Source organism: Aphelocoma coerulescens, chromosome 1A, assembly GCF_041296385.1.
Source record: "Aphelocoma coerulescens isolate FSJ_1873_10779 chromosome 1A, UR_Acoe_1.0, whole genome shotgun sequence".
Classification (NCBI taxonomy): Eukaryota; Metazoa; Chordata; class Aves; order Passeriformes; family Corvidae; genus Aphelocoma; species Aphelocoma coerulescens.
Window position 1 is genome coordinate 46,564,074 of NC_091014.1, and position 15,867 is coordinate 46,579,940.

The following is a 15,867-nucleotide window of genomic DNA, read 5'->3' on the forward strand; positions in this document are numbered from 1 at the left end:
CGTGTTGCAGCCTAGTGCCTTGTAGAGACCACCTAAGACAGAAGGTTCTAGAGCTTCAGCTGAGTATTGCTTCACCCTCTGTTTCAGCTTGTTAGCTCAGGCCCAGCACCACCACAGTGCAGCTGTACTGGCCCTGGACCAATTCTGGCCTCTTTGCTTCTGCACTGCTCTCTACAGGGCTTCTGCATTTGGGAAAGGCAAATCAAACTTTGTTTGCTCTTTCTCTGCAGCACTGCTTTCCAGTCTGGGCTTGTCTCAAATCTGCTTTAACTTGTACCCAGCTCCTTCGCACTCCTAGTATGGCTTGCAAATGTCACTTTAGTCAGACTGTTCCAGAATCTAGAATTTTGATTTGTTTTTTTCTGCTACGATGTAGGGATGATGTCCTCAAATGGAGTTTCAAAAGAAAATGTTGAGCAGCATGAGAAATTAGAATTTTCCACTTCTCACGGAGTTCTGCTGTATCTCAGTTCTCCTTTATCTCAGGAGGACAAAATTTCCTCTGAAAATCTCTCTCATCAGTGATCTTTGATCGACTTTTTTCTTCCTCCCTCTTCCCTATGAATCGAGGGTATTATCATAACAGCAATTTTTAGCCTTACTTTCTTGAGATGGAGACGTAACCCAAAAACATGGAAAACATGTTTGTCCTGCTGCATGCTACAGTAGAGTACTGAAATGACACAGGATGCGTCGGAGGAGGGCAGAGTTTCCTCTTGCACACAGTCCTGAAACAAATGTTTTCCATTAAAAGTAGAATGAAAGTTATCTGAGGTGACATCTGTGCATGGAATTAAATTTCTAAACTAGCTATCTTATGGTTTCATAAAGAATCTCATTCTGTCAGTGACAGAATGAAACAGATTTTGTACTGTGAAATGTCACACTTGTGTTAAAAGTTTCTATTAGAGACTTTTCAGAAATATTCTCTTTTCTCTCCTGTAATTAGCTCGATGCAGGGATGCACATGTTCAGTGTTCACTGGGTTTTGTTATGGCATTCTTAACTTGAAGTAATTGTGGTTTGGTGCAGTATTCAAATGACAATTTCAGGGGGCTTCTCTGATGGTTGTATTTGTCTTCAAGAGTTGTCTATTTGTCTTCAAGAGCTATAGCTGGGGAAGAAAGTAGCAAATGCTTATGGCATCAAATTCACAAATAAGTAACTCCCTGAAATTTATCTGGAGTTTAGCAAGTGTGAGGTCTTTGGAGCCCCATGCTGTTTCATGCTTGGATTGAGTTCCCTTGGGAAAGGTACAGAATCCTGCAGGAGAGTACTCCACTGCCATGGCTTCGGGCTTCAGTCCAGTGCATTGACCCTACTGTTATTAAGTGTCCACAAGGGACTTTTTGTTGACTAATTTGCAATATCTCTCTTTCTCTCTCTAAGTTTTGTTTGTTTGTTAATGACGTAAATGATGTCACGACATTTTAAAAAAAAGTCTTTTCTGGTTTTTTTAATGATCTGATAGATACAATACCTCTCTGATTCTTATGCAAATATATTGGCATACTCTGTGGCCTGTTTCCAGTTATTGTTACTATCTAGGTCAGATCACAAAGTCAGTGTGATGCATCCTGCAAGCCTGAACTGCTAGGTAGTGTGTGAGCTTTTAAAGCTAAACAAGTTTAATAAAAAAGTAGCTACTTGTGATACATCTGACAACATTCCTGTACTCTGGGAACAGATTGTTGTCAGTAAAGTGTAGTGTGTGTGGGTGTTTTCCTTGTTTTGCTAACTTAATTTTAAGAATTTGCATATTCTTTACTAATGCCTGTTTTTTCTCCTGCCCATTTCTATGTGGTAAGGATGTCGGATTTCGATTTGACACGCTCCGTACCATCCTGCAACAGGAAGTTCTGCTGCAGGAGGATGTGGAACTGATTGAATTCCTTGACCCCAGTATCCTGTCTGCAGGGCAGTGTAAGCAACAGGAAAACAGACAGCTTCCAACGCTACGCTCCCTAGCAACTCCTAATATTTGGTATTGTATTGAGGATATCTACTGTTATATTCACTGAGAAACAAGCAAAAAATATATTGTGCATTGTTGAGATAAAATGCAACATTAAAGTAACTATATGTTTTTCTCACGTCCTTGGGTCTTTATTCTAATAGTCCCCGGATTTTTGTATAAGCATGTTTTTTTCCATTGGGCATTTTGTTGAAAGAGTGAATTTTAATCTGAGATAACTACATGAGCATGAGTGAATACTCCCAAACTGATATATTCCATAAGGAAGAACTAACATAGCTGATTAGTTCATTAATTTCTGAAACTATATAGAGGTGATTTTGATAAATGAGACATGATTGTGAAGACTGAATTGAAAAGTGTTTATTTTGGTGTGGTCTTCATAAAATATGTTGTGGGTGGGGGGAGGTGAGGTGGGATGTGCAGTTAATTTTTAAACATAGACTATCAGAAGAATAAACTACAGAATATTTTAGTAAGATGCATTGAAGTCAGCGGAGTTGTGGAATTCACTCAAAAATACTGAAGGAGCTGACTGCAGCAGTATCTGAACAGCTCCCACCTGTATTTAAAAAATACCACCAGTGGTTGTTCTGACAGAGTATCTTGCTTGGAAATGCAGGAATCAGTAGAAAAAAATACCGCATAATATGGGCCAGTGCTATTTTCTCATACATACACTAAAAAGTAGATGAAATTATTATAGAGTCACACCTCAACTGTTTAAGTTATGTCATTATTGATGCTCTCTGCCAAACAAGAGGACTTTTGAACCAGATTTTTCTGGTCCTAGCATTATTCAGTTTCTTTAACTTTCAGCTGATAAAGTACACTTACAAAATTTGTGAATGTTCACCTTCCAGATGACACCAAGTTTATGTTTTCATAAACTAGAGGTCAACATTAGCTTGGAGAAATACCTTGAAAATGATAGAAAATTCAGTAAAGGCAAATGTTTACACTTGGGAAGGAAAAGTCAAGTTAGTAAACACCAAGTGATGAATAGTTGGGTACGCAGTAGTACTCCAGAAAAGGATCTGCATATTGCTGCAGTGAATAGTGTTAGAATGTGTACAAGGTGGTGATCAGTCATCATTTGTTCTGTTCAGAAAAGGGAAGGACATGAGGAAGAATAATGCAATTAATCTGCCACTGATTCAAACTGGGACTTGGGGGAAATCTTTTGAATTCTAAGGATACTTAGGATTTGGAATAGCTACGGCATGGGTTGTGCAGTCTCCATTTTCATCTTTGGTCTGTCTGTGATGATCTGGGTTAACCAACCAGAAGCTGAAAATGAACAAAGTGAGCTCTTGAATCCCTTCTAGTCTTTCATTGCTGTGATTTATTTTATTTGTGGGACTTTATTTTTTTAATGTACCAAGGAAGTTAGAAACTGTGTCTGTCCCTTTTATAGGTATTTACATATTTGGAATATTTTAACCCTGGACCTTTACTGAAACCTGTCAGTAACCCTAAAGAGTTAACACTTGTAAAGCTGGTTGAAATTTGACCACAAAACTGTCCAGGAAATAGAAACCCAGAGATTGTGTCTTATTTTAGAAATGGAAAAATATTCCTTGTGAGTACTTCTGAACCTAAATGCAGGATTCACAGCTTTAAGGGATAATGGAAAAAAATCTTTTTCATTGAAAACATTCTGGAAAATTATAGTTGTAATGCACCTTGAAGCTGGTATCTCATCCATCTCTCTGAAGATTGTGATTATTTTACAAAAGTGAAACAGTGTGTTTTCTAGCAGTTACTTATTTATGTTGAATTTTTATAGAGGAAAGTAACAACTTTATAAGCTTTTTAAATTTCTTTGAGAAATAACTGAGATACTAGGAACTCTATTCTTTAAGGATTTTCAAAAGGTGCCAAATTATTTTAAATGATTATTCAAGCCATCTTTATAAAATTGTGTTAGAAACTAGTGGTGCATTGGTGTCCAAGTTAAATGAGTCAGACTCTAGAAAAAATACAGCTGGCACTACTTGAGGGATTTGCTACCAAAAGAAACATGCCCTTCCCTACTGTACTCTTGAACCTGGAAGTACAGATATTACAGTTCCTACACGCCCTGGCTTATAATGCTGAGTAGTCAGGTTTTTTTCTTTTTTTATTTTCTTTTCTATTTTTTTTAAGTCATATGTGTAAGAGAAACCTTTCAAAGTGGTACATTACTCTCCTACTCTTTCTACAGCTGTAAAAAAGCTGAAGAAAGGTTTCCTTAGAGTCTATCAGCCAAGTAATATCATGTATGTATTCATCTAAACCTGCCACTAGGAGTAGTTTTCGGTGTTTACAGCTCCCTTCAGGACCTACATAAAAGGCCCATAATAAGATGTTGTAATCTCAACTGTAGCTTAGTGATTTTCCCACTTGTTTGCCCTCAGTAATGTGTGGTTGGTGATACTGTCTCTGTTTGCAGGGATGTCTCGCTGTTCCTTGCCTTTGTAAGTGCACTGCTTATGTTTCCTTCGTGGTGGAAGGAATCATCATGGCTGCTGTGCGGACCAGTGCTGCTTGTCTATGCAGTTTTTAGAGTGTGGGGCACATGGAGGACAGCCAAGCTGCAAATGTCCCTGCGAAAACACTGTATCCAGCTGGAAGAAACAGTGGCGAATAGCCGAGCTTTCACTAATCTTGTGAGGAAAGCTCTGCGACTCATTCAAGAGACTGAAGTCATTTCCAGAGGATTTACCCTGTGAGTCTGTATTTCACTTTATTTAATACACAGATCCATTCAAACCAGGTGTTGTCTAAAACTGTCTCATTACACTGTCTCCCATAACAAGTGGAATTACTGAAAAACATAATACTTAAAGGTTTTCATTTACATAAAACAGTGCAATTACCATTCATACTAGAAGTATGAATTCTAACAACTCAAAAACCTGCATCCTGAAGGTGAATTAAGTCTCACAAAACTCATATGCCTTTGAAATGTCCTGTGTTGCTAGCAATGAAATATATGAACAAATGGACTTTGAACTACGTTAGTTAACTATTTTGGGGAGTCATTTAGAGAGTTTTCTCTTACATTACCAATTCTATGTAAATAAACTGATCTGCAAGTAATCCCTCATATTTTAGAAAACAGGATGACATGAAAACCATTCTATTTTTATTTAACAAATAACAGTCTGAAGTAGTGAGGACACAGCAATCAGCAAAGACCATCAAACATTATTTCCCACCTCAAGTAAAGTTAACATTAGTTAACATTTTTTTCTCGCATACAATTGTTGAAACATTTAGATTCTTAAATTATTTGCTCTCTTTCACTTAAGAGATGCAAAAGTGTTTCTGATCATTTAGCTCTTGTAGTTATTTGATAAGTTTTGCTTATTTGCTATGTGAAAGGACATCAGAAAGTGTTCAGTGTATGCAGTGACTCCAAAGCCAACAGGCCGTTTCTGTGCACTCTCATTGCTGTGGATGCTTTTGCATTGTAACTACCTATGGTGAATCCAGATCTGTGCTAGTTCTGCTTAAGGCTGAAGGAGGTGGGAAACACCAACACCTAAAATACAGTCAACTTCTAAAAAAATATCAAAAATTCCCTTGCGGGCACCAAGAAGATGTTTATCCAATAGTTGTGCTAGACCAACTATTCTGCACTCAGACACATGTTCTTACATGCAAGTTTGCAACTCAACTTTAGACTTAAAATTTGGATTAATTTTCTAGCTTGAGATACCTTCAGTGTACTTCATTGAAGAAATGTTTCATTCTCCCTTTGGAATGCATAAGCATGTCTTCAGTCTGCCTAGCTATGTGGTTTTGTTTTGGTCTGTTTTTTTGCTGAAGAAGCATATACTTGAGCAATAGTCACTCTTATCTTTGCAAACGGGTTCTTAAAAGAAATTATTGTTCAGGCTTGTCCAAATTACAGATGAGAAAAACATTTGGATTTTTGCCTAAGTTTAAGCAAACGAACTTGTGGTCAATGTCTAAATTGCTGCTGCCTTGTTCTTTTACTACATATCTTAGATAACAGATTAACAAAAAACAGACTGGTCTTTAAGCTGATGCTTGATCTAATAGCTTCTTTACTTGAAACTTTGGCAAGCTTTTCAAAAGACTTTGACATATGGATGGAGTGGGAGAAGTCTGAGTGTGCCAGCATCCTCGTTGGAACAATTGTACAGTATAAAGAAGTCGGTGCTGTACAAGTTTGGGTTGGCTTAGACTAGAGGGAGTTCTGACTCGAGAGTGTCCTTTTCTGCCTCCACATATGCAAGAGATGCTGCTGCACAGGGCAATGTGAAATTCTTTGCTTTGGGTAGCTCTTTGTTTATGATCCAAAAGACTAGTTTTCCCTTTTTTTTCTAGAATTTTCTACAGTAAACCTCAGCAGAACAAAGTTTAGAATGTTTTCCTATCGTAACATTGTCAAAGTCTTAGTGCCTGTTTAGAAAGAGTCTCATGTCAATAGAAGTGGTTGCATTTGAAAAGTTACTGAGTCTCCTCTTGTGTTATTTTACATCCTTGAAGGAATGAGATTTCAGTCAGGTACATCATCCTGGTGAGTGCTACATATGCAGCTGTTTTAAGGTACTGCTAACTCAGCATAGTTTGGCCTGTGCATTGACCATATTGAGACTGGAAAGATATTGAAGCTGTCATTTAAATAGTACCAAGTTCAGACTTCGACTGGTTGTACTTACCTAAACTCTGACAGGGCAAGTCCAGGCGTGCAGCTTTGGCCTGAAGTTCTTGGTGCTCCTCTGCTGGTTTTCCTCCCCATTACATCATCCATTGCTATTCCCATAGGCTAATTTACATATCCATTGAAACATCTATTGCTTTGTTTTATTCTACTCTATTTGCCCCTTACTAGTTGATACTGGACTGTCTCTGTAAATGGTAGATTATTACTGATGAGGTTTTGGTCAGTTGTCTATAGGTTAAGTGGTTTACTACTGTGTGACAGTGACTGCTATACTCAAATACTCAAACATCCTTTTGCTTTCGTTCCCCTCCCACCCAGTAAAACTGACTGCAGCCACACAGATCAGGAACTAAGAACTTGAGCGAGGAGCTTGAACTAGATGGCCTCCAGTGGTCCTTTCCAATCTTAACTATTCTGTGATTCTGTAATCCTGTCAGGCTTCTCTTATATTAGCTGCTCTCAAAGACAACTGGATATTCTGATTCCAGCATGGCCTTTGGAAGTGTTTAGCACTCTGTTGGAATTTCAGGTGTGTCTGCATGGTACCAGCTCTGTGATGCAGAGATGGCTGAGACCTCAGCTGGGTAGCTTGGATTACAGGAACTGTGTAGCAAAGGTAGGGCAGTGCTCTACTCAGGCAGAAGGGCAGTATTTCTGTCTAATTGCTCATTTGCAATTAGCTAAATGAAGCCTGATTACAGGTCGCAGCATGGAATTTCTGCAGGGTAATGAAAGTATGCCCATTGTCTTGCACATCATAAAACCAAACTGAAGGGATACATAATGAAAGGCTGCAACAATAAGCAGCAAGTGTTTATTACTTTGCCTGTCACCAAAAAAATTAACTTCTTTTCCAAAATGCTCCCTTTCTACTGTATTTTAAACCAGAATTAAGCTCTAGGAGCTTAATACATATGGAGGTACATTAGCTCTTTATAGAACTGCTTTCATGCCAGAGTGCAGTAATAGGTTTTTAATAATGTTAATTTATTTTTATCAATTTTATATAAACTTGTTAAAAGTTGAAAGCTAATTTAAGGTCTGGCTTGTAAAATTAACGAATATTTTGTTGTTCTATACAGTAAAATGGGTTTGGAGCTGTAGTAAAGGGGAAATTCACCCTTAACCTTTTTTTTTCTTCTTGCTACTTGTGGCTGATATGCAAAGCTGATAACATTTTGTAAGTCCAATTAAAATACATAGAGAATAAGAGAGAGACTTTTTACAAGGGTGTGTGGTGATAGATAAGGGGGAATGGCTTTAAATTGAAATAGGGCAGGTTTAGATTAGATATTAATCTAATATCTAATTAGATATGTGAGGGTGGTGGGACACAGGAACAAGTTGTTCAGAGAAGTGGTGCATGACCCATCCCTGGAAGTGTTCAGGGCCAGGCTGGATGGGGCTATGAGGAGCCTGGTGGAAGGTGTCCCTGCCCATGGCAGGGGGTTTGGAATTAGAGGATCTTCATGGTCCCTTCCAACCCAAACCATTCTGTGATTCTGTGAAGATAAATGAAACACTAGGAATTTAGGGATATGACATGCCTGACAGATAGACATATCTAATAGATTCTACTAATTTAAATTAGTAGAATAAGGAAGAATTCTTTTATAAAAAGCACTGAATCAATCCATTCCAGAAGGAAAGCAGATTGTTTTGCTGAATACTGGCAGTACGTGCTGTGCATGAGTTACGCTATATTTGTTCTCTATAGGAGTTGGAAAAGTCTGCATCACTGTAGTAGAACATAAATCTCTGTCTTTTTTATGGTAGAAGAATTTTGCTCCTTTTCTTTGAGCTTGCTTCTGACAATTCACATGGGGCTTAAGCCTACAAACTGATGTGAGCATTTATACATAAATACTTCCATTTGTTACTTTCAAAAGCTAGGGAAAGGTTAGAGATTGGCATGTACTGCATTACATGCTGTGTTCCCTAGTGAAAGATACAGCAAGGTTAGCATTTTAAATTTACATTTAGAAATGGAAATGAACACAGTTTGTTTTTATTTTTTCTAGATTTTAAAGTAGTTATGAGATGTCATATAAACCATTTTAATAACACATAATTTTAAATGGCATGCAGATATTTTATATTGTATTTCAGCTAGCATATTCAATATATAGCAATATTTGGCATGATTCTGCTTGTGTTAATGGTGTTAAACATACTGATATATGGTTCCAGCCTTACTCACTGGGTGGGCTGCTCTGGTTTTCATATTTGATAGCGAAGGCCACAGGCTATTTCCCCTCCCAGTCAATGTGCAGCACGGTCCAGCTAAGCACATGGAGTAGGACTGACATTTTCCCAGTACTGTCAGGTCTGCTGACTTGGTCAGCTTCTTAGTCAGATGGACTACAGAAATAGTTACCAATGCAGCAACCCACCTCAAACTTAGCAGGAACCCTGTATGCTTTTCCCTTTTAAGTTACTGGACATGAAATCACCACTGTGCCCTGGGAAAGGTGAGAGCAGAAGCAGGCTTCCAGTCCCCAATTAATGAATCACAACTGATTGTCCTATTGTCAGACTACGTTCATTCCTGAGTTGATTCTAGTAAAAACAGTCCCAGCAAGTAGAGTGCACCTAGGTTGTTTCCGGAGTCTCAGTCACAGGTTTGACCTCAGTGTACATATGAATAGATATAACTGGAGCTTGACGTTCCACACACCTGTTTAATGTTCACCCAGTTCACATTTCATTGTATTTCCAGATGAGGTGATTTCTTACAGTGCTAAAGCCATTCTGAAGTGTGTTCTAATAGGCAAATGGCATTGTTTCTTTCAAATGGTATATTCACCTGAATAGCCAGACACTAAATATACTTTCAAATATGCTTGTGTGATGTATACATTTCATGTGTTTACCTGTCAAGACTCTCACAAACACAGCTGTCATTCATTGCATGATGATAAAATCTATGTCACCACTCAAACAATACTTCTCTTCACCTAGAAAACTTTCTGCATCAGGAAGGCTAAATTTTGCATGAAAAGCTATGTATTGACACATTTTTTCTGCAAAAATTATTGAAAAAATAAATTTGTGTATAAGGAGGCATATGTTAAGTACCTGTTTATTAAAACTTCCGAAGCTGACAGTGGGCACGGAATAGTTTTGTATTCTGATTGAGATAATGTTATGGTATGTCTGTCATTATCTACCATTACATTTTGGAAAATTTTAGAGAAAATAAATGTCCTCAGGAGTTTTGCCATGGCTCAGATGAGAATAGAATCATGCTATCTACTGAGGAATCCTGGCTGCCATCTGAAATTTTGATTAAATACATCATTGATATGATCAATTTTTAAAAAAATTTCATAGTTACTGAGTGATTTGGAAAAGCTTTCTGAAGAATGAAATAGGAAAACTGATGAACTGTTTTTTAAAAATACTTTAGGACATCTGTACAGTTGTATCACATTTTACTTTTCAAGTTTGCTTGACAGGGTCAGTGCCGCTTGCCCATTTAATAAAGCTGGACAGCATCCTAGTCAGCACCTGATTGGCCTCCGGAAAGCCGTGTATCGATCCGTCAGAGCCAACTTCCGAGCTGCAAGACTGGCTACTCTGTACATGCTGAAAAAATATCCTTTCTGTAAAACCCCACCAGTTCAGGTAGTCCACGTTAGCTACCTGCAGTTGTGCCAATGTTTAGTGTCAGGATGTCTAGAAACATACAGTATCTAATTACATGTCTAAACAAGGTAAAGAAAAGGTAGCGTAGTAAATTGGGACTTGTTTTTGGTTTGGAACATCCTTAAAATTTTTGTCTTTTTGTGTACAGTGCCATGTGAGATAAGATTCAATGTACTGAAAACATTGTCTCATTATTGACACCTATGCTTTTGGTGTAAGTGTTGATGATGTGTTTAAGAGGCCTTCAGAATTTTGTTTAAAATTCCTCTTAGCCGTCTTTTTCCCTTGCACCAAAATATCCTCTCCTGAACAATACAGCCTTTCAGTCGATATTCCTGTGTTCAAAGGTAAGTTGGTTTTCTTCTACCAAAATTATCTGAGCAAATTAAGCTTTTATGTTAATGTATATCTCAAATGTATTAGAACGAGATCTGTCTGATGAACAGAGAATTAAAAATTTTAGGTCACGGCTTTATTCATGGTGAAACAAATTACATAAGCATGTTATCATTCTCACTTCAGTAGAACTAGAAGTTGAGCAATATTTGCTTGTGGCTAGTGTACCCTCTTTTAATTAGATAGCTCCTTCAGTGAGTACAGTTAAATAATTTTGCCCTAATTAAATTTTGTTCCCATGTAGAAGAGAAAATATGCAGTCACATTTTAGCCTTATACCAGGCATTTTGTGTCAAACTTGGTGGACCAGTAGTTTAATGAGATGGAAAGTCATATTGCTTACAATTTTGTGTGGAGGGACAGTTTGGTACTAGCAGAAACAACTTAGCATTCTCCTACACCATTCTTACTCTGATTTGTTCATGTCAGCAAGAGTGCATTGCTCAAAGTCACAGAACCAAATGCCATAGAAAAGAGTATTTCTCTTTTTAATTCAGAATCTAAGGTTATAGTAGGATGCAGTGGCTGAAAGTCTAAACTAGAAATTAGGCACTTTGGGTTAAGTATTTACAGGATGTCGTGCAGACCAGTTCAACAGCTCTCTGCACTGTCCTCTGTTGAATTGTGTGGTAACTCAGGCAGTGCTTCACTCAGCATGTTAGTCTTAAGAGCCTTGTGGGTTCTGCGTCATGGGAACCTGATGTAATTATATACAAGCTGGATGGAGGAAATTCTGTAGTTTATGTTACTGGCTGATGTTAAAAATCTCATCCTCATCTGGTGCAGAATGGTTTGATACTCCATTTCCATTGAACTATTTTGATAGGTAGGACCTGGGCATTGGACTGTGTAAACTTAAAAAGCCTGGATTTTGTTGTAAGGTGATGTTTTTTGCTGTCAAGGCATAAATAGTGGTATTTTTTTTATTAGTGATAAAACCAGACATTGGATAGCAGTGTTTTAAACGGAGTGATATCTTACCCCATTAGGATGGAATGCACATAAAATGCGTTCTAGGTCTTTGAGATGCACTGAGCACAGGGAAATTTGCAAATTTCCTGTAGTAAATCTAGTAAAAACTTGTTCCTTCTCCTCTGTAAAGGTTTAGTTATTGCATCATGAAGTGTTAGAAAAACACATAACTTTTAACTGGGGAGAGAAAGTTCACACAAGAAAAGAAGTAAGTTAAACAAAAAGTAGTACTCTCTTGAGATTATAAAAGCCTAAATCAGATATCCCATGCTGAAAGGTCTGAGTAGAGACACTTGGGCATTTTTCAGTGCTGTATTTCTTCCTTGACCAGCCAGTTCATCACATGCTTAGCTCACCCCTGGTGAGCAGGTGTGAATTTTGTAGAAGAGCAGCTTGGATTTCCCAGGGATCCTGTGAGGCCCTCGTGTTAGGTCTTTAGATGGGAATGTGCTTGTGAAGACTGAAGTATAAAAGTTTAATTGTTACATACAGGGATACATCAGCATTCTTGCTTTTCTGTAGGTAAATAAGAGTGTCTAACCTGATAGAGGTTAGACATTCACTGTACAGATATTTTATTCTGGATTTGACAGTTCATTATTAAGTAGCTTTGACTTCTTTCAAGCTCATAAGGCATGCAAGTTAAACGAACTAAATATTTTCACAGAGACATAGAAAAACTTAACTAATCTAAGATAATTACTGTATTTTGGCTTTAATGGAAGACATTAGGGCTAAAAATATTTATACTAGATCAAAGTGCTCGAAGGAAGTGCATTCCTGTATATAATGGTGTGTATATGTCTAAACTTTCTAAATGTTTGGTCCTTAGGAAGCAAATGGGGGCATGGGATCAGTTCTCTGCTTTCATCTGTCAGATAGAAATGGGAGTGCAAGGGCTGCAGTAGAGGAGGGCAAGGCAGGAGGTTCAGGAGGCCACTGGGAATCCCTGGCTAGGACACAGTATTGCTAAGTGGCTCCTTGGTTAAACCTCTCATTTGAGATGTTGCCTGGAATTTAGTTTTAGCAATGACTTAAAAATCCACACATGTCCAAACTGCTTTTTGTGGCATTCACGCTGTTGGAAATGCCATGTTGCAGGAAAAGGCTATCAAGGAGTACAAGTAGTTTCTAAGATAAGTGTCCTGAAGGGTTTTGACCTCACTTTTCAGTTTCTGATGGAGTTACCATCCTCGTCCTATGTGCTTGCTCCCTCTGCTGGGCGTGCTGTCAGGTAATTTAGAATAGACACCATTTATGTGAGCTAGCTGCTGGTGACAACAGTAATATTCTGATCCTAATTGATTTACATTGTAGGGTTTTGTGTGAACACTTAATAGGCTTCTTCCCCTCTGGACATTAGGGATAAAGGAGGGAGAAATGTGTTTGTTTAGATCCTGGACGCTTCGCTTTACTGTTTCCTGGGACACAGAATATTACTTTTTCATGCAATGTTCTTCTACTCAACTGGTAAACATCTCTTGAGCAAATCACTTTTGCAAGTTCAATCCTTTGAGAATTTAGCACTTGGAAAATATGGGTGTGAAAGTGGATGGAACTTGTAGCTTCCCCAGAAGACATTAGTTGGACAAGAGACAAGTGCTTCTAATTGGCTTTATGTGCAAGAGATGAGAGCATTCCATTTCTAGATCAAACTGTAAATGAAAAAACTCATACTTTAAATTAAGAGACCATATTTTCATTAATGCTTTACAAATATATATATTTCTGTGGAACAAATGTCATTTTGTACTTATGGCCATAAGTTTAGGTTTCTGTTTTAAAATGAATTTTACTATTCTGTGACTGGGGTACTATCAGAAAATGTGGAAAAATCTTGAACTGTTCTTCCCCAGCCTGAGGATAGCCTAAAATTAGTGCTGTTTTAAAATAAATGCTGCCTAGTCTATGAATTATTTTATCTGTCTTCTGGTATCAGTTATGTTGTGCTTGCTTCCTACTTTTTAAGCATTTTTGAGGACTAGAAATGTACATTTTCCTACTGAGATTTTAAATGTGCCGAATGGTGTTGATAGATACCAGTTTGCCATTCATCCTGCCAAGATCATAATGTCTTTACAGTGATATAATCAATAAAGTTAATGGTATGACAGTCAGGGAGCTCCTGTTCTTCACAGAGCTTTCTGCAATGTCAAAGACCTTTTACTGTAAAGATCTCTGAGCAGTCCATCCACAGACAGAACACTCAGCGAATTCACATCCTGAGTTTAGTCTATAACACAGGCTACCTTTAAAACTTAAAATTGCACAGTTGTTCTCTTTCCTCTGTTAAATATATGATTTCTGGTTTAAGATTGACATGAACTATCTCTTGGAAACTCAGTATTTAAAAGTAAGCTGTTTCACTCATAAGGGATGCAGGGATTTTTCATCAATCTTTTGTTTCTTTTTATGTGTTTGTATTTAGACATCAGTGTTTTGTCAGTGTCTTATCTCTCATCCTTAAAAGATACTTTAAAACTTGTGCTTCATATAAGGATTGTGAAACTTTCAATTAGACAGGATTCAGGTGGATTTGGGATGAATGTATGTGCTTTCATAAAAATTGCCTGGAATAAGAAACCTTATTAAGCATTTCTTTCCTTTTCTGTGTGTTTAATGCAAAAGTGGCTTTGTTTACTACCTTAACTCCAGCTAAACCTACCCTCTGAACTCGGAGAGTGACAACGTGACCAGCTACATCTGTGTGGTCCCCTTTAAGGAGCTGGGTTTGGGACTGAGTGAAGAGCAGGTCTCCGAAGAGGAGGCACACAATTTGACTGATGGCTTCAGCTTGCCTGCACTCAAGGTAACCTCTCCTAGAAGGACTTAATGCATCCATGCAGGCTCTTGGTGAAAATCTTTCTGTTGTCATGAAAGACATCTTTCATGTGGCTTGTACATCCTAGCCTGTAGCAACACACTGAACTGAGGGTAAGGTGTAATCAATTAGCCTCTCATCATGTGTTTCTACATTTATCAGCATTCAGGTGATTTCTTTGTGCATGTAGAGAAAGAGAAGTTACTCAATACAACATTAGGATTTTTTCTGCAAATCATGGAAGTTCAAGTCAGTGTTCTATAATCAGCTTGATCAATCCCCTTAAACATGATTTTTTGCTCTCTTATTTCACCTGATCCCAGCTGAATAAAATAATTTCCAGATTTGTACTTTCTTCTTTTTTTATCTAGTCTCTTGATGTGAATAAAAAGAGAGACATCAGAAGACACAAATTAGTTGTAATTGCCAAAGGGAGTAGCTGCATTTAGTCACACTGAGGAGTCGAAATCATAAGCTTGGACCCCTGCTGCCATCAGCCAGTGTGGTTCTTTGATCTTTGAAAAACATTTAACTGAACAGAGTGACAACCATATCATGGCCTTTTATCTATTTTGTTTTGAGATATTAGGTATTTTTTATTTGCATGAGTCAATTGGAAGGAAGATCTAATTTGAATGCAAGTCTTCTGTACTCTAATGGTCCTCTGCCAAGACAGATCCCTTTTAACATTGTTTTTTTAATCGAAAATTCCATTGTTGTATGACTTCTATGTTTCTATGGAGTTGCCTTTTGTTGCATTTTTTTCTCCTAATTTACAGACCTTGACTTCTTTTGTTCTGACAGTAAATGCTATCAGTAATAGTGATTACTAAGCTTTGAGGCTTTGTTTAATTAGCTGTCAGCTAAGAGCTACAATAAACAGGAGCTTTTGGGATTTTTTTCTTGCATTTCGTTAGCTGAAGTTCTAATTGCAACCATGTAAGCTTGCTAATTTACCCACTTCTTTTTAAGCACAAGAAGCAATCAGAGGTGCCCAAGCTTGTAAGATAAGTCTTTGATTACCTGCAATTTGCAGTAATTTAACTGAAATCTGTTTTAGTTAAGGTGGTTAGGATGCTTTCTGGATACAGTTAAGCTCACAACAACTAGTAAATCTCAATTTATGGTAACTCAGACAGCAATGTAGGCTGGGTGTGGTATAGCTGAACCAAGCTAAATTAACATAAATCAGTCCTAAGCAGATTCCTGTGTAGGTAATAAAATACTTTGATAACCTTGGGACATACTTGTGTGGTGAGCCTTGGATGTATGTGCAGTCCTCTTCAGGTTTTTTTACTTTGAGAGAACTTGTCTTTATACTAAAATGCAGGTCATGCTAAGCCATATGACAAATGTAGCATGTGTCTTTTGGCT

General features: G+C 37.7%; 1 protein-coding gene across 4 annotated transcripts in view; it reads left to right on the top strand.

Annotated features, from left to right (window-relative positions):
- VEZT (vezatin, adherens junctions transmembrane protein) overlaps positions 1-15,867 on the top strand; it is a 50,197-nt gene that overhangs the window by 21,145 nt on the left and 13,185 nt on the right. For 2 of the 4 annotated variants that reach the window (XM_069000334.1, XM_069000343.1), the window contains exons 4-7: positions 1,809-1,984; positions 4,410-4,685; positions 10,103-10,252; positions 14,334-14,481. In XM_069000334.1, the coding sequence (XP_068856435.1) occupies positions 1,809-1,984; positions 4,410-4,685; positions 10,103-10,252; positions 14,334-14,481 (750 nt within the window). The remainder of the gene's footprint in view (positions 1-1,808; positions 1,985-4,409; positions 4,686-10,102; positions 10,253-14,333; positions 14,482-15,867) is intronic. The other 2 variants (XM_069000336.1, XM_069000352.1) reach the window with 1 other exon arrangement.